Raw genomic sequence first — 22,444 nt, 5'->3', positions numbered from 1 at the left:
TATGGGTGTGTGCCACCATGCCTGGCAAGAACACACTAATTAAATAGGAAAGTAGAGGGTATCCTTAAACAAGCCCCCCCCTACAAAGCCCACAAGCAGCTTTTGTATATGTATGCAAAATATTCTTAATTTAAAATACGTGGCCTATTTGAAATGCTAAGTAATGGCTACAGAAAACGCACGGGTAATATCCTTGTCTACCTTGTACCTTTTGTATCTCAAGCATGTCCAGACAAAAATTAAATTATACACTAAGCTAGAGAAATTTAAAAGGCAAAACAATACCAAAAAAGAAAAGTGCTTATTAATCGCCATTCAAGCAGTGAGGTGAAGCTGTCTGACACAATACACAGCATGGAAAAGAGTAACCTTGGTTACTGTTTCCAAGGACACTGGGCTCTTGGCTGACAAGAGCTGAGGTGAAGCTGAATGCAACGTTGCGTCATTTTGTAACTGCGTAGAAAGAAAATCAGCCCAGTGGCACCCCACACTCCCCAAACCCTCATCTGTGGTATCTAAACATTTCAAGTATTTAAAGAGATACTAAAAGTAATGAGTACTTTCCATAGCAAAGATTTTTTTTTTTTTTGTCCCTACTAAATTTTCTTCTGGTGCCCTATCATACTTGGTGAAGATAACTGTGATTATACTCGGGAATTTGTCCCAGGCATTCCAGAATAAATCTAGGAATGAAAGCCAATCTAACAGGTGCTTTAAAAAAATGTTATTGATATAGGGCGAGTGGTGGCGAACACGGTGGAGTGCCGGTGTGAGCGCTGCGGCGGGCTGTTTGTTATCACTGAAATCTCGAAAAGGCTCACCCACCGAATAGCCCACATAGAATTTCTAAAAGCTGTTTCAGCAAGACAAAGTTTACCAAGCCAGGAAGCGTTCTTGCTCGTCCTGAACAAGTTCGATGGAGTTTACAAGACCACTCAGCTGCTTGTTAGGCTGAAACACTAGGGCTGTCCAGGATGAAGTGGCCCCTTGTTACTAACACCCCACTATTCCTGCGGAGAGAAAAGGCTCCAGTGGCAAGAGTCAGCTGTTCCAATCATTAATAGCTGGAGTTGGTGTCATCTGGTGCAAATTAGAACATTTTCTTTTCCTTCCTTCCTTCCTTCCTTCCTTCCTTCCTTCCTTTCCTTCCTTCCTTCCTCGCTCCCTCCCTCCCTCCTTCCTTCTTTCCTACCTTTTAGACAGGTTCTTACTGTGCAGTTCAGGCTGGCCTTGAACTCAGTGGTCCTCCTGCCTCAGCCTTCCGAGTGCTGGGATTACAGGTGTGCACCACCATGCCCGGCATAACATTTATTTCATCAATGCTTCTTTTGCATTCTGGTATATAGCAAGGTAAACCAGAAGCCACATCAGTACCGGTTTAAAATATTCTAAACTTCATATTTGAGAAAATATGAAAGGTATAGGAACAACATAGAATTCCCTCAAGTTTTGTTCTCAAAGGCGAAAGTAATTATGTAAAAGCTGCACTTACATGAAAATCGACATCTTCAGTTATCAAGTAAAACCTAAATCTACATCAGCGAGCCTAAGTCATACAAAGTGAGTCATGAGCTTCAAAATCTCTCTGTAAAGCCTGTAACCAACAGTTCAGAGAAACATTTGCCCTCGACTGATATATTCTTCCTCAGAAATAATAGCCCTTAACCACGTGATTTTGTTCCCCTAATTTTCTGCATTCAGTTTAAATGTCAAAGAAAAATTCCTACACCAGAGTCCATGAGCTTTTTCCTTTTAAAATTTAACACTGTTGTTGATTTCTTCCCATGTTTCCATGGCATGTATCACTACCATAATTATACAGATGTCCGCTATTCTGCTCACTGGCTAGAGCGCACCTTCTCACCCTGAGTTAATTTTCTGGTCTCTCTCAGGGATGCTGCAGGGTCAGGCAGCGCTGGCTCCTACGCAGTCATCTTTGGAAGCAGAGAGGTTGCTGCAAAGAGATCGCATTCTGTGGCCTTTCCAGATTTTTTTTTTCCTGAGACAGGGTCTCGCTGCATGGTTCAGGCTGGCTTTGAACTGACTATAGCCCAGGCAGGCCTTCAACTCAGTGATCCTCCTGCCTCCGCTTCCCCAGTGCTGGGATTACAGGCGTGTGCCACCACGCCCAGCTGCCTTTCTAGATTTTGTTTAGAAAAGTGCCATGCTTCATACTAGCCTTTGTGTGACACAAAACAGGTTTTCAGCAAGAGCTCTGAAGAGGGATATTCACCTCAACGCACGGGTTTTAGGCTTCTGTGAAATGGGTGTTCTCCACGGCAAAGGGCCCAGAGATGTTTTTGGGAAAAAGTCTTGAGAGTTGACAATTCAGAAATAAAGGAAAAGGAGTAGAGAAGAGGTTCAGATGTGACAGCAAAGATGGTAACTTTGTCCTCACTGCCTGCCATTGTCTAAGGGAGATGAACAGAGTTGTTTTCTAAGAAGACAGAGCATCAGGTTAACCACAATTTTCCTTTTTATTTATGTCAGATCTTTACAAACTAATGCAGAGAAATGTAGTCGACTTTACGGGACCCTTTGTGTTCTAGATATAAGCAAGCACTGGCTTGAAACAGTCTTCCCAATTCCAGTCCCACAACAATAACTTATTTTTCTTTAAATTTCAATTCTTCACAGCTTTAGTATTGTAGCAGCAAATTCCTTCATAAAGAAAGCTGGGGTCCATATTTAAAAACACCTTAAGAGAACTAGAAATAAGTGAGCAAACTTCCGATGCCATGTGCTGTTTGAGAACAGCAATTTTACCTCAAATCCCAAAAGCAGGCAGTTGGAACGAGAGATCAAAGGCGGCCTGCAGGACGACCGGGATGCGCCGCGGTGTTTTCCTGCCCTCCCTCTTGGGGAAGTCTCCACACAGACTCACAGAGGTGAACTTCACAGCATTCACATTCTGTTTATTGGTCTCTGTCACCCCAAGGTGAGTGACAGAAAACAAAAAACCAAAACAAAACAGTTGATGCTTCATGGAGGAGCTTTTCAGAGCAAATCAGGCAGGATGAGGCCGGGAGGCTTGGGTTCAACACAGTTGATCCAGAAGTTGGCGCAGCTGGCATGGTACTGGTGCCCTCCATATGCCAGCTTGAAACTGTCTGTTTCTGAGTTGAATGCCTGCCAGAAATAGACAGAGACATGGGGCAAGTCAGGCTTTTTCTGTATCTGAGAGCTGATCAGCAACCAACACGAACACCTCTCCAGGTGTCACAGGGCTGAGGCCCAAATGGCACACACATAAAAGCCAGCAAGCAGTCGGAATTCAACGGAAGAAGTTTCTTTACTGCTAATTAAAGGTATAAAAATCATTACCATTCAACCTAGTTTTAGCAAAAGGCCAAGTCTTTTGAAGAAAAGGTAGGCAGAGGTTATGGGGAGAGAGGAGAAATCCTAACATGGAGAAAAAATAGCCAAGGGCTGTAGATAATTGTTATCCCTTGGTGTGCTGGAGGATGTCCCCTCCTGAAGACTGCCATCTACTGTAACGTGGGTCCATTAAACTTCTGTGGCTGATGACAGTCCTAGCATGCCAGTAAAAGTATCAGTTAGGAAACGCTTACAACAGCTCTAAGTGTCTAGCGCCATCGGAAGCTGATGACTGACTCGACAGACAGCAGCGCCCCTACCCTGCAGTTCAGTTACCCACCAGACACCAGTCTGGAAACATCAACGCTTTGTCTTTACTCTTTCATGAGAGACAATATTCACATCAATTTCACTGTGGTATAGTGTTAGATTCTGTTTTACTACTGCTGTTCAGCTTTTACTGCACCTAATTTGTAAGTTAAGCTTTATCATAGGAACAAAATAGCAAATATAGGGTTCAGTACTATCCAAGGTTTCAACATCAGTGGTGGGCCTTGGAGTGCATTCGCTGCAGATAAGAGAAGACTACTGTCATTCGAAAGTCCCAACAGCTTTGTGGCTCAGAAAATAAATGGCATTAAACATTTTAGAATGATTTTCAGATCACTTCAACCACTTCCTGGGATTAGTTGTGCAGGTTTTTTTTTTTTTTTTTTTTTTTCCTTTAAATCTCGAGACAGTCTCTCTAAGGCTGGATTCAAACTTGGGATCTTCTTGCATCAGCCTCCCAGAGTACTGGGGTTACAGGTGTGTGCTGTCATGCTCAGTTTAAATGATTTGTTTTTGTCAGTTAAGGGCTAACTCCTGAAGCTCTCTATTTCATTCTGTCTCACTACAACTTCCAGTGTTCCAGAAGCTGCCGACTGTGTTGCCCTGTTCACTGAAGAGAAAGACAACTGTAACACCAGAAGCCAGATGTGAGACACACACATGCAGCAAGACCGCAGCAGATCCACACAGACATGTTAGCTGACTACATCAAACATCACGGGAACAAAAATGACTCGTAAAGGATTCATGATTGCAACGGTCCAGGAGGGCAACAGAATCATCCATTTCCCTTCCACACTCAAAATTAAGATGGAGATGCTAAGATATGTGTAACGGGCTCATACTTTTTTAGGATGTTCTTCTGCAGGCTTCTCTTCTTTCTGAAATAATGTTGAAACCAAAAGGTCAAAAACGTTCGCAGAACAGGGCCTCTTGCCTCTAAATACATCCTCACAGCTCTCACCTCTTCTCTTTAAGGCCCCACTGCACACAGGATGCTGCAGGCACATCACCTGCTTATTAGAAAGGAAGGAGCAAAGTCCATTCCCTCAACAGCGCCCCCCACTGCCCTCTGGGAAGACTGTCTGCTTCTATGTCATCTTTCAGGATTTAACATTTCCACCTATGTGACGGGACTGTGTGAGGCTGTCTCACACAATGCCCTAGGCAGGCGAAGGCGTGTGACTTACCCGGCTCCTGGAGTCCACATTTAAGAGGCACACTCCACAGGCAAGCTCCTGAGCATTTTTAATCCCAGGCCGCAGCATACAGGAGGAAAAATCCAGGGAATTTTCATCTGGCTGTGAAGATGACGAGACAAATGGGTAAGAGCCCAGCAATTTCAAATGCTGTGTGCCTCCCTCCCTCGTCATTCGTCCCTAGGAGGTCCAGCAGCAAATGAAGTAAATTTGCTCATGCTACAAATGCAACAGTTTCATTTCCCAAACGTCTGTTGAGGGCCGGGAATTTAGCTCAGTGGCGTAAGTGCCTGCTTGGCAAGCACGAGGTCCTGAGTTTAATTCCCAGTACCAAAAAACAAAAAATAAAGATAAATTTTTAAAAAATCTGTTGAGTATCTGCTATGGTAAAGGTGCCAGGGGTTCCCGCAGGATAAAACACACTCCCTGTCTTCGGAGAACTCAGGTCTAGGGTGGGAGTAAACGGGTATCAGGACACTGAATGCCATGAGTGCCACGAGTACGTAAGTACTGCGTGCCAGGTCGTGTGGGAGCGGCACTTAGCCCAACCATCTGGCAGAAAACACCTCCTGGAACTGGGAATCACCTTGGCTGGGTGCTGATGGAGTATGCGAGGGGAAGGGCCAGGGCCGGGTGCGGTAGGGGAGGGAAGGACATTAAATGTGTAAGAAGCAGCACAAAGCAAAGGGCTCTTAAGGAAAGTCCAGGTAATGGGAAGACACCTAGAGGAGGGAAACCACGTTCCTGAAAGGAAGGAGTGGGGGAAGGCGAGGCTTAGAACACGCAGCACCTTGACGGGAATGTTAGCAGCTGTCTACCCTGGGAAGTCGCTAAGTGTCCAACTGGATCGTGGCAAGATGAGGTCTGTACTTGGACAGAGCCCTCTGGCTGCAGTGCGGGCAGTGGACGAGGGTGGTCATCGCCAAAGGATGGCCTCGAAGGCTGCTGCAGCAACCCTGCTGCAGGACACACTGACAGTCAGAACGAAGGAGACAACGGTAGGGAGCAGAGGGGAAGGGACGCATGAAAGAGCTATTAAAGTGGTGGAATCAGCGCGACTGGGAGACCTGCTGGCCGTGAGAGGGAGGGGCCGTGCAGCAGAGGTCCACCTCAGTAAGGTCTACGCAGGGGGACCAGGCTGGGGATGGAGGGGAGGGGAGAGGAGCAGTTGGGCACAAGCAGAGCTGGCGCTGGCAATGCTGTGGGACAGCGAAGGTCAGGCGTTCTGTGTGCAGGTGCTTGGATGTTCAGTGCCAGTACTGAGATTTCAAAGTCAGCAAGTAGATAAAGTAAACTGACACTCGGGTCTCACTTGCGCCAACCAGTGTGCTGAGCTTCTCACAGGCACTATGTGATTTACTCCTTATAGAAACCTATGCAGTGCAGACAATGTTGTACGATGACAGAAGAGTGGAAGGCTATCTATTTCTTAAAGATTAAATATGAGCTTCCAACTCACCCACAGGTACTTATCTAAGAGAAATGAAAACATAGGCAAAAAGTTTTTTTTTTTTAAATAAAAAAGTATTCATGACAATTTCATCCACGTTAGCCAAGACTGGAACTAGCACAAATGTCTATTAACAAGAAAATAAACAAACCATGGTGTATTAGTACAATTCCTCAGCAATAAAAGGATCAAACCAATACAACAACATGGAAGAACTTTTAAAAACACTATGCTAAGTGAAAGATACCACACACAAGAACACGCACATTAACATAACTTCATTTGCATCAAGCACTAGAACAAGCAAATCTAAGGTGATGGAAATCAAATGAGTGGTTCCTTTGGAATTAGACCAGGGGGTGGCTGGGGAAGGGCAAGAGTGGACTTCAGGGAGTGATGAGAAAATTCCATGTAGCAGCCAGCTTACACAGCTGTATCTGTGAAAACAGCCAATAGTGCAAAGGCCCTGGGTTCAATCCTCAGTACTGCACAAACAAAATAAAACATAAAAGGACTGAGCCATATACATGCTTAAGATCTGTACATTTCTTTTTTCTTTTTTCCTCTTTTTTAAGTACAGGGTGGCATCAATCCCAGCACTCAGGAGGCTGAGACAGGAGACTGTTCCAAGTTTGAGGCCAGCCTGGACTATGTTGTGAGTTTAAGGCCAGCCTGAACTACATAGCAAGACCTTGTCTCAAACAAACAAAAAAAGATTCAGAAGAGCTGGACTGGGGCTGGGGATTTAGCTCAGCAGCACAGCGCCTGCCTGGCAAGCGCAAGGTCATGAGTTCAATTCCTGGTACTGGAAGAAAAACATTAAAAAAAAAAAAACAAAAAAAAAAACAGAAGAGCTCGATTTTCATGTGAAAAAGTTTTAAAATTACTGAAGGCAATGTTTTCTCAACCACTGACATTTCAGACTGGTTAATTCTTTGTTATGGGGACCACGTTCTGCACTGCAGGACATTTAGCAGCATCCTTGGCTTGTTTGGAAGCAAACCTGTCCTCTCCTCCATCACTGAGAACTGATTTTCCAAAGGGAAAAAAAAGTATGCAAACACACACACATTTATTTCCTTCTCTGTAGCACCGGGGACTGAACTCAGGTTCCTGTGCATGCTAGGCAAGTGCTCGACCACTGAGGTAAATCCCTAGCCCCTTATTCATTTTTATTTTGAGACAGGGTTGCTAAGTTTCCCAGGTTGGCCTCAAACTTGCAATTATCCTCCCTCAGCCTCCCGAGTAATAGAAATTACAGGCATGGGCCACCATCCGCAGCCATACACAAGTTTATTATAGTAAAAGATGGGGAGCTCACAATTTCCAAACAACAAAATAATCAATCATCTTTATTGTAAATTCCAGTCAACTGTACTCAAGAATGTTTTCTTTAGCCAGATGTGGTGATGGAGGACCATAACCCCGGCACTCTGGGAGACTGAGGAGGGAGGATTGCAAGTTTGAGCCCAGCCTGAGCAGCTCAGCGGGACTCTTTCTCAAAATAAAAATTAAAAAGGGCTGGGGATGTAGCTCAGTGAGAGGGTCCTGGGTCCACCTCTAGTATGTTAAAAAAAAAGTTTAAAAAAATTTTTTTGACCAATTCTTGGATTCATAGTCAACCTTTGGTTATTTTTACAAACAAGAGTAGTTCTGACATGAAGGGTGGTAGATACTTTCTTTTCTTCTGAGACAAGTTCTCACTGCACAGTTCAGGCTGCCCTTGAGATCCCAGGCTGGCCTCAAACCCGCAGTGATCCTCTTACCTCAGCCTCCCGAGTACTGGGATTACAGGCGTGTACCACCACATCCAGTGGTTGATGTTTTTATATTAAAATAAGATTAAAATAGGGGCTGGGGATATAGCTGCCTGGCAAATGAAAGGTCCTGAGTTTGATTCCTGATACCAAAAAAAAAAAAAAAAAAAAGAAGACTAAAATAAAGACATTCATTTGTCAAAGACTTAACCTCCTCACTACATAATGGGAAATACCTTCTTAACTTTCATGTTCTTCACAATACAATGGCTACAGCCATAGCACACTTTTAAATTTAACCTGCATTATTAACATTCCCCCCATTACTTTCTTAAATCCAAACAGCAAAATAATAAACAAGCCCCAATTTGAAGCATCTGCTGGTTTCCACGATACCAGTACTGTACTCCCACCATGCTGACATCAAACTTGCAATGTGATGTCCGGAGGGCTGGACACTAGTAGCATAGCCTCACATGAGGTGCGCATGGGCACCATGTCCCACGACACGGTGTCCAGGCTTTCGGCCTGCCTGTGCAAGGAATTAATTGTTTTGGGCTGCATGCAAAATATGCAATATTATTGTAAGTAGTAAAAATTCCATTTTTAATACTGTAACTAATTTTACAAAATAACACAGGCTCAAGTTTAATAATTAAATAACAAAACTCACATATCCATGTGGTAATGATAAACACCTGTCTCTACAGGTGCACATGTGGGCAGGCTGCGCTATACTATCAGTAACTGCCGCTGTGTACGTGCTAACTTGCACGGCGTTGATAGGCTTGTGGGATTACAGAGCTGTCTGGAGCCACAGGTCTATGGGCTGAATATACCTGTTCTAAGCTGAAAAACTGTTTATTTGTCAAAAATTGTTCTGGGATTTGCCCTAAAGAAATACTTCTATCCTGAGCAAAGGCATTTAATTGTTCTATGACAGACATAAATAACTCCCAAAGCAAGATATTAGTAAAATAAAAGTAATAGAAAGGTTTGAGTATTTATTTAGTTAGTGGTACTGGCAACTGAACCTAGGGAGCACCATGCTACAAGCCCAGCCACCCCCGCCCGAAAATTGTGAGACAGGGTCTCCCTAAGATGTCCAAGTGGCTGTGAACTTGTGACCCTCCTGTCTCAGCCTCCCGAACAGTTGGGATCATCACTGTGCCTGTTTTTAATATAATTTTTAAACTACACGTTTATATAATTTAATTTTTAATAATGGCTATGTTCAAGAGCTGGCTTTCTAAAGTCCTGAAAATTTAATAATCAGCCAGTGAGAACTGGATCCAGCATACCATTGCAAGGAAAGAGCTTAGATGAGACCTGGAAGTCAAGGGGTTTCTCTCAAGGGGCCTGTTTTCTCTCCACAGCAGGAAACGAGACACTCACTTGTCCATAACGTCACAGCAGCCTTGGGAAACTCACCAGACAGCGAAATGACTGTGTGATCGAGACAGGTGGGGCGGGGAGGAGCTGAGCTGACCAGGGTGGGTCTGGCCTGAGGAGCCGGAGCAGGAGTTTGACAGAAGGGAGCGGGCAGCAAGGCCATGTGCCATGCGCAGTAAGCAGGAGGAAAAGGAGATGACACAGACAGGACTGACAGGAACAAAGCAGAAGGGCCCAACAGGTTTCCTGTGTTGAAAACCAGAAACAAGCACAGTGGCACCGAGGTGTGGGAAGAGCGGGCTCAGAAAGGGAGGCGTCTGAAGACTGCAGGGCGCTGCGCCTTCCACCGTGAGCCTGAGAGCGGTGCGGGAGGGAAGTGGGAACAGGGCCCCAAGGTTCAGCTGGTTAAGATCTGGGAGCCTGGCTCTTAATCTGTGTTTATAATCACCTAGATAAAGAAAGAAAAATAAATCCAGTGCTTCCTCCCCCACAAAAAAGACTTGTTCTGTACATGTACCAACTCCCCATAATGAATGTAACCATTATGTGTTGCAAACATGTACTAATTAAAAAAAAAATCTGGGAGCCTGGCATGGTGGTTGGTTTGTTCTCATGGATACGGGGGTGACGCAGGATGATGATAAATTCCTGCCACAGGGACGGTACATTTGCTAGGCATTATTCCTCCAGGCTGAGCCATGGAGCGATTACCAAACTTTCCACTGGACTAAGGCAAAACTGTACAAAGTATTTGTATTTTTCTTCTCCGAGAGTTAAAAAAAAAAGGCTTCACTCTAGAAAAATGTGTGGATTACATATGCTGTTTCTCCATCTCTTTCTAACTTGAAGTAATAAATCATGAACCAACTGAGCAAACCTTTCTTAAACAGACCACACCTAGGCCAGGAAGGACATGTACAAGATGATTCTGCTTCAAGTTACTGAAGCACACTTACATGGCCTTAGCCAAGAGAGGGTAATTGTTCTCTCTCTTCCTTTTTAGTGCAATCCTGGCAACTTTGGTCAAATGCAGAAATGGCTGGTATGATCACTTGCTTATTCACTAGTATGTCATCTGCAAAATGGTAACAATTTCACTTGCTAACTCCCTTCCTTGGTTGGTACTGGGACTCTCAGAGGTGGACTAAAATCGCTCTGGAAAGGAAAAAAATAGCCTAGATGATTATCACATTTGACAAATTCTAACAAGTTTTTCTTTTGTCTTTTTGAGACAGCGTCTCACTGTGCAGCTCAGGCTGAGCTTGAGCTCACTTTGTAAACCCAGGCTGGTCTTGAACTCACAACGATTCTCCTGCCTCAGCCTCCTAAGTACTGGGAATACAGGCTTATGCCACCACAAATGGCTTCTAATAAGCTTTTGAAAGAGGTTAAAAACAGTATCACTTTTGAGATCTCCATTACAATTTATCAAGTTACTGAATCAGGACTATCTGAGAAATAATTAGCCTGGGAAAACTCTGAATCTTGAAATCAGCCAGTTAATAAAAGCCCTTTAATACCTGTTTATTGAAGGCATAAGGAAACCAAATGAAAAGGTTATACTGTAATCTCCAATAAAAACCAGAAGGCCGCACATAAATTACCCTATGATCAAGTTACTCTTTCATATGACAAAATTAACCTTCCTAACTATACCTCCATAAGTAGAGCGATTATACTATAGTGTATAGTAACTGACACCCATCAGTAGCTGTAATTGTATAAGAAAGTATGACTTACAGGCCACTACAAATTAACCATCTACTTTAATTGGCAGATATGTCATGTATTTAGTAAAGATTTTTTAAAAACAGTTATATTATACATGACCTCCTTACACTGACAAGTCCCAGAGTCAGAACGGTATATAAAATCTTGAATCTTTAGCCAATAATAAATGGCTAGAAAGGTGTCCATTATTAAGGAAGAAGAGTTTGGTAATAATCAGTGTTCTTTACCAATATTTTCACTCTCCTTTTCCAGAAAAATGGAAGGATGGGCCTTTCCTGCCCCCTTGAAATTACGCAGGGCTGTGTAACTTGCCATGATCAATAGACTGCGAGTGTAAAGATATGTGTCACGTCTGGAAAGAAGCCTGTAAGATCAATGTGCTATCTGCCATGTTCCCGTGACTCTTTCATGGTGATCAGATACGTACAGTAGAGGCTCTGTTAACCTGGGTCCCTGGGCAAGAACATGGTACCTCTGTGCGGCAGCCCCTCCACCCTGGGATGGATATACAGCATGAGCAAAAAGGAAAGTTTGCTGGTTTTATAGTACTCAGACATGTGCACATATGTGCGTGTGTGGGGGTGTTGTTACCACACCTAGCTAATTTGACTGATATAAAAAGTGATCTAGACACAGGTTTACAAGCAATTCTAGGCTTTTGGCATTAGCTTTGTTACAATGTTTTGTGCATACCCTCCTACTGCTGCTGTAACAAGTATAAACATAACTGCTTGTTTGCCAGGAGTGGTGGCGCATGCCTGCAATCCCAGCACTCGGGAGGCTGAGGCAGGAGGATCGTTGCAAGTTCAAGACCAGCGTGGGCCCAAAGTGAGCTCAAAGCCAACCTGAACTGCACAGGGAGACCCTGTCTCAAAAAAAGACAAAAAACAAACAAACAAACAAACAAAAAACAGTGTAAGTTTATCCTCTTACAGTTCTGGAGGTCAGAAGTATAAAATGAACTGGCAGGACTGCATTCCTTCTGGAAGTGCAGGGGATAATCTCTTTCTCCGCCTTTTCTAGCTTTTAGAGATTGCCTATGCCATTCTGGGCTCAGGGTCTTATCTTCAAAGCAACAGGGTAGCATCCTCCTACCTCTCTGTTTCTTTGTTACCTTGCTTCTCATCTTACCCTTCTGCTTTCCCCCCAGAGCGATGCTTGTGATGACACTGGGCCCAGCTGGATAATCCATGATAATCTCTCCAATTAAAGACACTTAACCTAATCCCACCTGCAAAGTTTCTGTTACCACATGTCTTAGTTACTTTTTTCTCGTTGCTGAGACAAAATACCCGGCACCCCGAATTAAGGAAAGAAAGGTTTATTTAGCTCAGCTGGCTCCAAGGCAGGGTGGCATGGTGAGGGGCAGCTGCTCAAGGCGGCACAAGACAACAAAAGCAGCAAGAGCAAAGGGGGGGGGCACGCAAGCCTCTTTTCCTCCCTTATACTGTAAGCAGGCTACCAGCTCCTAGGGCGGGTGTAGCACTCACACCATCTCCCAGCCCTCCTCTTGTACAGGATGAGGATGTTTAGGAAGTGAGGAACCTGGCCCCCTGCTGAGTTGCTTAGTTAAACTTCTAAACTTCTCACACTGACACAATGAATCAGTCAGAACACCACGAAAGTAACATATGCGCAGGTTTCGGGGACAAGGGCGTCACTGAGGGGCCACTGTTTGGACTACCACAGTCACCTGTCAACTGAGGACAGCCACGCAGAGGCTGAGCAAAGACTGCCCAAAACATTGTGCCGACTGGCAAGCTGAGAAAAAACTGCCATCATTAAAAACAGTTTTCTTGATATGCCACAGCAATAGGAAGTACTGTGAAATGCACTGCTTACTTTACACTGAGATTGCCGAAGAATTTGCACTATATTGAAGATAACAGTGGAATCAAAGCGCTTCTGTGATTTCCAGTTGACCACAGGTCTGGTGAAAAACAGTCTGTTCCCTTTTCTTAGGTTTTATATGGCAAAAATTGATTAGTTTTGTTTTCCAGGATTGAATTATTTCTTTGTTTCAAGCCCACTGAACTCCAACCCACAGCCACGAGATAAAAGCTTAGATAAGAATTCACTTGGGGAGTAACCACCACAGCATCTCATCTCCTACAATACAGGACTTAAGTCTCTTGAGAGAAAGCGTTCCTGCATAGGGGAGGGAGGGAGGGGGGGAGGGAGTGTGTGTATGTGTGTGTGTGTGTGTGTGTGTGTGTGTTTTGCCTAACATCCAGCTTAAATAAATATTAGGGAGTCGAAACTGAAAGTTTAAGACTATGCACGCTGCTTCCCTTAGCCCTTAGCTGTGTGATGCACACTGCACCTGGAGTGCTCACTCTCTTTTTCCCTCTCTCTCCCTCTCCCCGCCCCTCCACTGACCTGACATTTGGCCGCACTAAAGGAGTTACAGTCACCGTATGAGAACAGGTGCTCACTTCCCAGGTTAGGTGGGCTACCAAACCCAAAAGGTTTTCTTCAAAATAATACAGTCAAATTCCAAGGCTTCTTTAATCCCAGGCATACAAACTCACAGCATGGATTACTGCTAAGAAGATGAATAAGCAAACTTTCTGGAATGATGGGATGGTTTGTTTTCGCAGAGCATGGGTTGTATGGGGGCACGCATTTGTCAAAACTCATCAAGTAGTACAACTAACAAAATTCACGGAATGGTGTCACTAAGATTTTTTAACTCTACTGTATGCATATTCTACCAAACACAAATCCTGGAGGGGCAATCAGAGTTTAGAAGGTAAGGGGCTGGGGATTTAGCTCAGCGGCAAAAGCGCCTGCCTGGCAAGCGCAAGGTCGTGAGTTCGGTTCCCGGTACCGGAGAAAAACAAAAAACAAAAAACAAAAAAAAAAAAAAAAAAGAAAAAAGAGTTTAGAAGGTAAGCCCTTCTCATGGGCAGCTGCGGCACCAAGGGGGCTTAGAAGTTTGGGAAGACGTACAAGAGGGAAGTTGGCCTCCACTGCACCTGCTGAGAACAGTGACCTCAGGAAGTAAACACAGGGCGGCAACCCAGGCCAGGATTCTCCCCAATTATCCTTTTCCTCAAACTCAAAGAGACTAACCTACAGATTAATGTACTTGATCTTGTGATACCTTCTCTTCGAAGAGCTCATGATATGCTCTGCAATCACACCCAGTTTTTTCCAGCAGCAACAGAAGAAAAGAAAGGGTGGCTGACTGGAGGATTTGTATAAAAACTTAGTGTTAATCACAAAGAGAACAGACTCTCACCAAAACAAGGACATTAAAGTCTAAATGTAAAGTGAGGAGGTTTCTAAATTTCAGTCCTGGGCAATAAATAGAGTGGAAAATAAGCAGAAAAGGACTTGATTGTTTCTAAGAAGTTCTCGTCAGGACAGACTCCTGCAGTTTTATCTCATTAACATTAACACTGAATCAACACACTCCCTCTCCAAAGCTTTTGCATCTTTTTGGTTTTACTGACCTGTCCACCTCCAGACAGGATGAGGAAACAAGATCTAGAGGCTATCTCTGGTAGTGTGGTTGTCACATTTTTCTACTTCAAGGCAGGGTGCTGGCAGAGTAAAGCTGTCAAGCTGCCATGTGAGTTTAATGTCACTGAAACCCCTAACTGTTTAGAAAACTTCATCAGCTACTAGTATAACTGGAAGGAAAAGTAGGCAAGGGTCTCACAGGGAATCTCTAGGGCAGGGTTTATGCCAGTGAGTGAAGGGTGACAGTAAATTTCTTGTACCAGAGTAAAAGTAGTTTTGTTTCATTATAAATATAAATATAAATATAAATATAATACTCATTAATGTTGAAAAAATAAAAGATGAAAAGAATATTTAGAAATCCAGGGTTTCATTATACAAACACAATTCTGTTACCATTTTGGGAAGTTTCCTTTCAGCCCTGTAGCAACTGTTTTGTGTTATTTCAAATTCTGTGCTCCCTTAAAAAATGGCTGTATAACATCTTACGAAGAATCACCAAAATGTACAAAACAAATTCTATAGCTTGGAACTTTTAGATTGTTTCTGGCTCTTCAGTTTTACAACTGGACAATGTTATGTCCTTAACTTGCTTCTTTTTGTGATTTTATACATTGAACTGACTGATGCCTTAGAAATTTTCTGGGTGGGTTATTAAGTTAACTCTTCTGAATGTGAAGTCCTTTCAGTCATTCACCTTGTACTGAGCAAAGTTAAAGCTCTGGGTTCAGATCAATAACAAAAGATGAACTGGGCCTGGTAACACATGCCTACATCCCAACGATGTGGGAAGCTGAGGCAGGAGGATGGCAAGTTTGATCCAAGCCTGGGTAACTTAGCAACTTAGGGAGACCCTGTCTGAAAAAATAAAAAATGGGCTAGCCATTAGATATGCTGGCACACAACCTGTAACCTCTAGCACTTTGGAGTTGGAGGCAGAAGGATACCAAGTTTGAACCCTGCCTGGGCAACACAGTGACTTAGTGAGATCCTGTCTCAAAATTTAAAAAAGAGCTAAATATGTAGCTCAATGCAAAGGCCCTAGGTTCAATTCTCAGTATCACAAAAACAAAACATAACAAAACCTAACAGGGCTGGGGATTTAGCTCAGCAGCACAGCGCCTGTCTGGCAAGTGCAAGGTCGTGAGTTCGATTCCTGATACTGGAAGAAAAACAAAAAACAACAAAAAAAACCCAATAACAACAACAAAACAAAACGTAACAAAACAAAACCACTATAAAAAGTCCCACCAAATACTATGTAAAAATACTAATAGACACAGTACTGTTTTTATTAAGGAATGGATAAGCTATGGGGCAAAAACCAAACAATCACTAATAAATGCTCTGAGAAGTGAGAGACAAATGTTGATTCAGACTGAAGGGCTCTTTAAATGCCTTCTGGGGAAAATAACTGTGGGCTCCAGAGAGAAAAGCAGCGCCCAAAAGAGAGGGATGATGGTTTAACAACAGAAAAAAGCTAAGAAGTTTCAGTTTGCTGAAAAGCATGGAGAGCTCACTGCATTAAGTGGGATTGAAATGATATGATCAGGTATATACATTGTAGAAAGAACAGCGTGGTAGTGGTATACAGAACAGACTGACAGGCGGTCAAACATGCAACTGGTATCCTCAGCTATGAGGTCAGAAGGGGTAAGACATAAATCATTTTTAAAAAATAAAGTTTCTAGCCGGGTGTGGGGGTGCACGCCTGTAATCCCAGCACTCAAGAGGCTAAGGTAGGAGGATCGCTGTGAGTTCAAGCCCAGCCTGGGCTACCTAAGCAAGTTCAAGGCAGGCCTGCACTGCATAGTGAGACCCTGCCTCAAAACCTTTCTGTTTTTGTTATATTTCCTAACTACTGTTAACTCATTCAGTTCAGAGATGCTATGACTCTTTGCTAAACCCAATACATTCAGTCTACTGAATTTAGTTTTCTAGAAGAATTTCAACTGCCAAATACAGATAATTTTATTTCTTCTTTTCAAATGTTTATATTCCATCTCTTACTGTATTGGCTAGAACAGTGTTTTTTAAAATAATTACCCAACTTTTATGATTTTAGGTTATAAATTGAAAAATGGTCCAAAAGAAGAAAACGGATTTTGGAAATTATTTAAACTCTGTAAGAACTTAATATTGTAAATCAGAAGTAACATAACAATGGTGGAAAGATTCGCTTTTTAAGACATGTTGTTGGGACAGCAGGACGTTTGCCTGGCTTTTGGCTGAGGGCAGTGAGAATTGATTCCTATCACAGAGTTACAATCCTGTTCAGATGGGTCACATAGTGTAAGAGGAGGTGTGGGTATCATATTTATTCCAGATGTGAGAGGAAGACAAATTCCTGACTATTGTGAAATAAAAGATATCACCAGAGATAAACTTAATAGTATACAGATGCATACAAATCTATTAAAATATGAAATATGTGAAGTCAAGAACCATATTCCATTGACTAAATGGTCAGAAGAGGGGAGCATCTCACACATGATGGAAACAGAAACAGTAAATTATCGTTTGAAACACTGCAAAGTCTCTCATGAAATTAAACGTTATCTAGAAAACCATATAAAAAAATGCATGGCAGCTGGGCATAGTAGCACATGCCTTTAATGCCAGCACTCTGGGAAGCTGAGGCAGGAGGAGCACAGGTTCAAGTCCTGCCTGGGGAACTGAATGAGACACTGTCTCAAAATTACGAAAAAAAGGAGCGCGGCAGGATGTAGCTTGGTGAGAAGGCCATGAGTTCAATCTCCACTTCTAGGGGTGGAAAAAAGCAACAGCCGCTACATATGCATGCATGCACACAGGCACATGTGCCAGCAGCACATGCTCTGACCTCCTAAACCAATTCGTTTTGAGAAGCTACATCCTCAGAGAAGACCTAGTCATTTGTTTATTCAGATAGGACTATTTATAATAGGAAAAAATGAAAATACTTTAAGACCTAAAAAAAGTAAATGAGCTACTTATAGGACAGTAACATGTTACAACTATTTTTTATGTTTTGCTGGTGACTGAACCTAGGACTTCACACTTGGTAGGCCCAGTGCCCTACCACTGAGCTACACTCTCAGCTCCCGTGTAGTCTACCTTATTCTGTCCTACACTGTCCTGTTCTAAGAACTGAACTCCGGGCCTTCACACTGAACTACACACCAAACCCTTTCTTATTTTTTTATTTTGAGACTGAACTGCCCCAGTAGGTTGCCCAGGCCAGACTCAGACTTGTGATCCTTTTGCTTTGGCCTCCCAAATGCTGGGATCACAGATGTGCAGCACACCTGGCTCCATACAGGTTTGTTTGTTTGTTTGTTTGTTTTTTGTCTTTTTTGATACAGGGTCTCACTATGCAATTCAGGCTTGTCTTGAGCTCAGTTTATGGCCCAGGCTGATCTTGAACTCACAGCTATTCTCCTGCCTCAGCCTCCCAAGTGCTGGGATTACAGGAGTGTGCCACCATACCCAACTCCATATAGGTTTTTTTAAAGAACAGATATAGAAAAGCAAATCACTACAAGTACAAAGAGAGGAAAGAGAATCAATGTTTTTTTTAAAAAATTTGTATATATCTATATGAATTAAAAAAGATATAGAGTGAATGTTCTCTCCTCTTATTTAGGTACAATGTGTGCTATGTCTATTCAGAAGCCAACCTGGCCGTATTCAATTAACCACACTCATCATTTTCTTCCAACATACTGATCCAACAGGTGCCATCATCCGGCAATAACTGCCATCATAAGCACATATTCCTTGCCTCATAATTTAGGTTTCTAGAAAGACTCTATTCGACAATTGTCTATTAGGCTTACGGTGAGTGTGGCGAGTGACATGAAGCCGATCAGGTTATTCCAAACTTTATCGATGTCCTTCAGTAACTGCTGGAGTTTCTCACTGCACACTGCAGTAGCTTTAATCCCCAGCTCCACACGTTTGGTCACTCTGTACACCTCCACAACGCCTGGCAGGGTGAGAGAGTATATTAGGTGCTGGAACTGTAGAGAAAAAGATGAGTAAAACCAGGCAGCATCACTCCTTGCTGCTATCTTGGTTGGAATTACGGGAAGTATGTGGACAGAGGTGAACCTATGATTCTTGGACCAATCCACCTGTCTGCCACCTGTCAGTACTGCAGTATAGCTTCCTGGTAAACGCACACATTCTGTATTACCTGGATTCAAATTCCTCCTCTACTTCTTACTAGCCAGGTAAGCTTGGGCAAATCATATAACCTCTCTGCCTCAGTTCCCTCATCTGTAAAGGCGGGATAAAAACAGCATCTCCTCAGAGGGTAGGTAAGAGGAGTAAGTGGGTTAATGCTGTAAAAGGCTTAAAACAGTCCAGAACAGCAGGCATTGTACAAGTTATTAGCTTTGTTTCCTCCCAGGTTTCTTCATCAGATTCTGTTTGAACCTGGGAAATCCCAATAAGCTTACTGAGAATGGGAACAATGGATTTAAGAAAATCTAAATGTTAATATTATCACAGAGTAATTAAAGAAATATCTTATCCTTCTGCGTCCTCAAGGATTTATCAATCATGGCTTCACACATCTTCTGTATACTTAACAGGACGCAGAACAGCTCTTTCCCTGTGGTTTTCAAGTTGGGGCTGAACTCTTTAAGCAAGGACGAGAGGTGCCAAGTACCTCTACAGTCCAAGGACAGCTGCCAGATACAGCCCCCATCCTTGAAATGTGACAGTCACCAGACATATTGCCCCAGACTTTGTAAATGAATGCTGGAGAATTCCAGGGATTATCAGCCTTGCGTAGAGCACTATGGCTTTTCCTCTTCTTTCTCCAAATAAAGGGCAGGAACTAAGAAGTGAGGGGTCTTCTAAGTGAAGCTTCCATGGGTATTAGGAGCCCTGTTAGAGGGAAAGACACACGCAGCATCTCCCGGGGGTCATCTGATAATGCAGTTGAATTCTCTGCTTGTATGAGCGGGAAAAGAGGAACTGGAGTGAGGGGACAAGTCAGGCAGAGACCGCACCCCTCATCCACTCAGCCAGCAAAGCCTCGGAGTGCTCGGTATGCCACACACTAGACTGGGTGTCAGGGCACAGTAGTGGAGAAAACCGACCTGTTGGAGGTCTGTTGTAGTGAAGGGACGGGGACAGCAAGAACAAGCATCAGTAAAATAGGCACGGTATTAAAGGTGACAGGGCCAGTGAAAAAGCCAAACAGAGACAGGGAGAGGGTAGCATTTTGAGAAAGGGAGGCCAGAGAGCAGGGCATGGAGGTGCACACTTGTAATCCAAGCACTTAGGAGGCCCAGGCAGGATTGCCCTGATGCAGAAGGCAGCCTGGACTACACAGTCAGTTCAAGCCCAGCCTAAATTACACAGGAAGACCCTGTCAAATCAACAAAGACATGAACACTTAGCTATAGAGACTTTATGTCAAACAGTTGTTACTGCCTGTAATTTAAGTGTCTTCGCTACAAATCAGGTGTTACTTAGTGAACCTGTATGTAGCTTGTGATCTTATAAGTGAAAACTGATAATAATTTAGAGTAATGATTTTGAATAAGTAAAATATAAAAGAACATACCAAGTAAATATTCCATGCCTTGAGCTGACTGAATAACTTCTGTACAAACAGCACTGCTACTAATTCCATTTAAGGTATCATTTGCTTTCTTAATGACCTACAAGAAATGAAATAATATCATACATAACAAGAAAGGTCACTGCAAATCAACTTATTATTAGTAGAAAATCCAATGGACAAGTCAAGAAGTGTGAAAAACCGTGAGTGACCGATGTGTGTATACGCCTATGCTGAAACAAATCTGAGAGTCTAATCTTAATCTTGAAGAAACAACCCTCTATTTCTTTGGAAGAGAAAAAAATAGTAGTTTTTGAGTTCAAATACTTTCATTTAGGCATTTAAACAGTGACAGATGAGGGAAAAACTCATCTGTTATGCTAATAAACACAAAAGAAAACATACTTAGGATACATGATTTTCCTGTTACACAGGGGGGTGAAATACAGAGTCCCCTCAAGTTTGCCTATGTCCATTCAAAAGAAGACAAAATGACAGAGAAGAGCACTTGTGTAGTGTGGACAGAAAGGTGACATACTCACATCCAGCGCACTCCCCAGGCATCTCTGCCATTCATATGCGTACCTCTCATTTTCCTGTGGATTTTATCAGAAGAATTGGGTTAAACAGGCAGGCTGAGGATCCTCTACTTACAACTTCTATCAACGAAAGAAGCTTGGAAGACTCCTATTCATTAAAACCATTCTTGTAAATGCACTTATTTTTTTTTAACCCACTGATAATTATTTTAAATTACCACTACATGTGACTTCTGAGCATGTGACCTGTGAATCTGAGGAAAATGATTTACGGCAGCTTCTCTCTGTAATGACTACCTTTTTTTTTGAGACAGAGTCTTGCTGTGTAGTTCAGGCTGGCCTTGAATTCACTACGCAGTGCAGGCTGGCCTCAAACAGTGTTCCTCCTGCCTCAGTCTCCAGAGTGCTGGGATTGCGGGCGTGCGCCACCATGTCCAGCTTGTAATGACTGTCTCGTGTGTTCCAGTCAGTAATAGTGTTGGCCCTTCTTCAGAGCCACTCACCATGGAAGTATCCAGTACAAGAGCTAATGTCAGTTCACTGATTTTCCACACCACTGTCATAATGCTCTGTGTGCATGCACTTGTACACATGTATGTGTAACAAGGAGCAGGGAAAGGACAGCTAAGTGTGTTGCCACAGGAAGAAAGTAATGTGGGACTAAGACTTAGCAAACAGAAATAGAAGATCCAGAATAGAAGATCTCGCATTTTGATGTGTCCACATTCAGCAGAATGATAAGGCGCTCCAGTGGCACAATCGATTAGCACACAGTACTTCTATAACAGTAGGATGATAAACTAGGCTCTCAGAAAGAATCCTCCAAATAGTCTCCTCCTTGAAATCTCATGAATACTTTCAGTTTCCGGGTCTCTGTTTTAGTGGAAGGCACATCTGAGAAGCGCTTTCACCTAGAGCTAATGTTACCAGTCTCTCATTTTGATTATCTTTTACATCTGGTACCCGTGCTCCCTCTCCACCACTTCCCCATATGAAAGCTGAAAGCACTTTTTCCTGGAGTCTTCAGGACTCAGCTGCTCTTTTACCTGCTCCTCTGTAGAAAAACCCTGCTCACCTCCACCTCTCCAGTCAGATCTTTGTACTTGTCACGGATGACAGGCAGAGCTGGCTTCTCACTCAGGGTGTTGGAACGGTCCCTGAAAGGCTGCTCCAGTGCTGGAGAAGGAGAGGACCGGCTTATTTCTTTATCACCAAGGCTCAAGCTCCTCTTGTGTGATCCTGGGAGGAGTGGATGATACATTGAAAGGTTCTGATTACTCAGCTTAGCTCAAGCAAAGGCTCCTCATACTCTCTCAATGCAAGTGAAGTCCATGATCTTGTCTATCAGGATGAGATTAAAGCAGAAGAGGCAAACTCAAATGCCGTCAGAGACAGGCAAGTAAAGTAAACGACACTCGAGGTCAGCTGGAGATAGAGGTGGTGGGGACTGGGGCAAACTGGGAGCGTCTGCCTATCTACGGGGAGTATTAATGCTCAGCAGCAGCTGGCTGTCAAGATATGGGGACGAAGCCTAGGATTGCCAGCTATTATGACTTTCGAGAAAAGCTAGAAACCCAGATTTTGAAATCTTGTAATTTTTAAATATTAGCAATGACTTCACATTTTATGGATCTAACAAAACAGATCTGCAGGCCAGATGCAGATCCACGGCCACAACATTGCAGCCTGTGGATTAAGACACC

At 43.2% G+C, this 22,444-nt stretch overlaps 1 protein-coding gene across 11 annotated transcripts in view; it reads right to left on the bottom strand.

Moving 5' to 3' along the window:
- Positions 1-2,458: 2,458 nt before the first annotated feature.
- Synrg (synergin, gamma) overlaps positions 2,459-22,444 on the bottom strand; it is a gene marked incomplete at its 5' end in the record, with an annotated part of 71,471 nt that continues 51,485 nt past the window's right edge. For 8 of the 11 annotated variants that reach the window (XM_013519166.1, XM_005393914.2, XM_005393915.2 and 5 more), the window contains 7 exon segments: positions 2,459-3,129; positions 4,494-4,529; positions 4,839-4,949; positions 18,464-18,612; positions 20,206-20,302; positions 20,745-20,798; positions 21,817-21,980. In XM_013519166.1, coding sequence (XP_013374620.1) covers positions 2,998-3,129; positions 4,494-4,529; positions 4,839-4,949; positions 18,464-18,612; positions 20,206-20,302; positions 20,745-20,798; positions 21,817-21,980 — 743 coding nt within the window. In that variant the 3' untranslated portion in view covers positions 2,459-2,997. 11 annotated transcript variants of the gene reach the window in all.

Source organism: Chinchilla lanigera, unplaced genomic scaffold, assembly GCF_000276665.1.
Source record: "Chinchilla lanigera isolate Chin_1 unplaced genomic scaffold, ChiLan1.0 scaffold00050, whole genome shotgun sequence".
Lineage (NCBI taxonomy): Eukaryota > Metazoa > Chordata > Mammalia > Rodentia > Chinchillidae > Chinchilla > Chinchilla lanigera.
The sequence above is the reverse complement of the archived record's forward strand: the minus strand, read 5'-3'. Positions and strand labels throughout refer to the sequence as shown.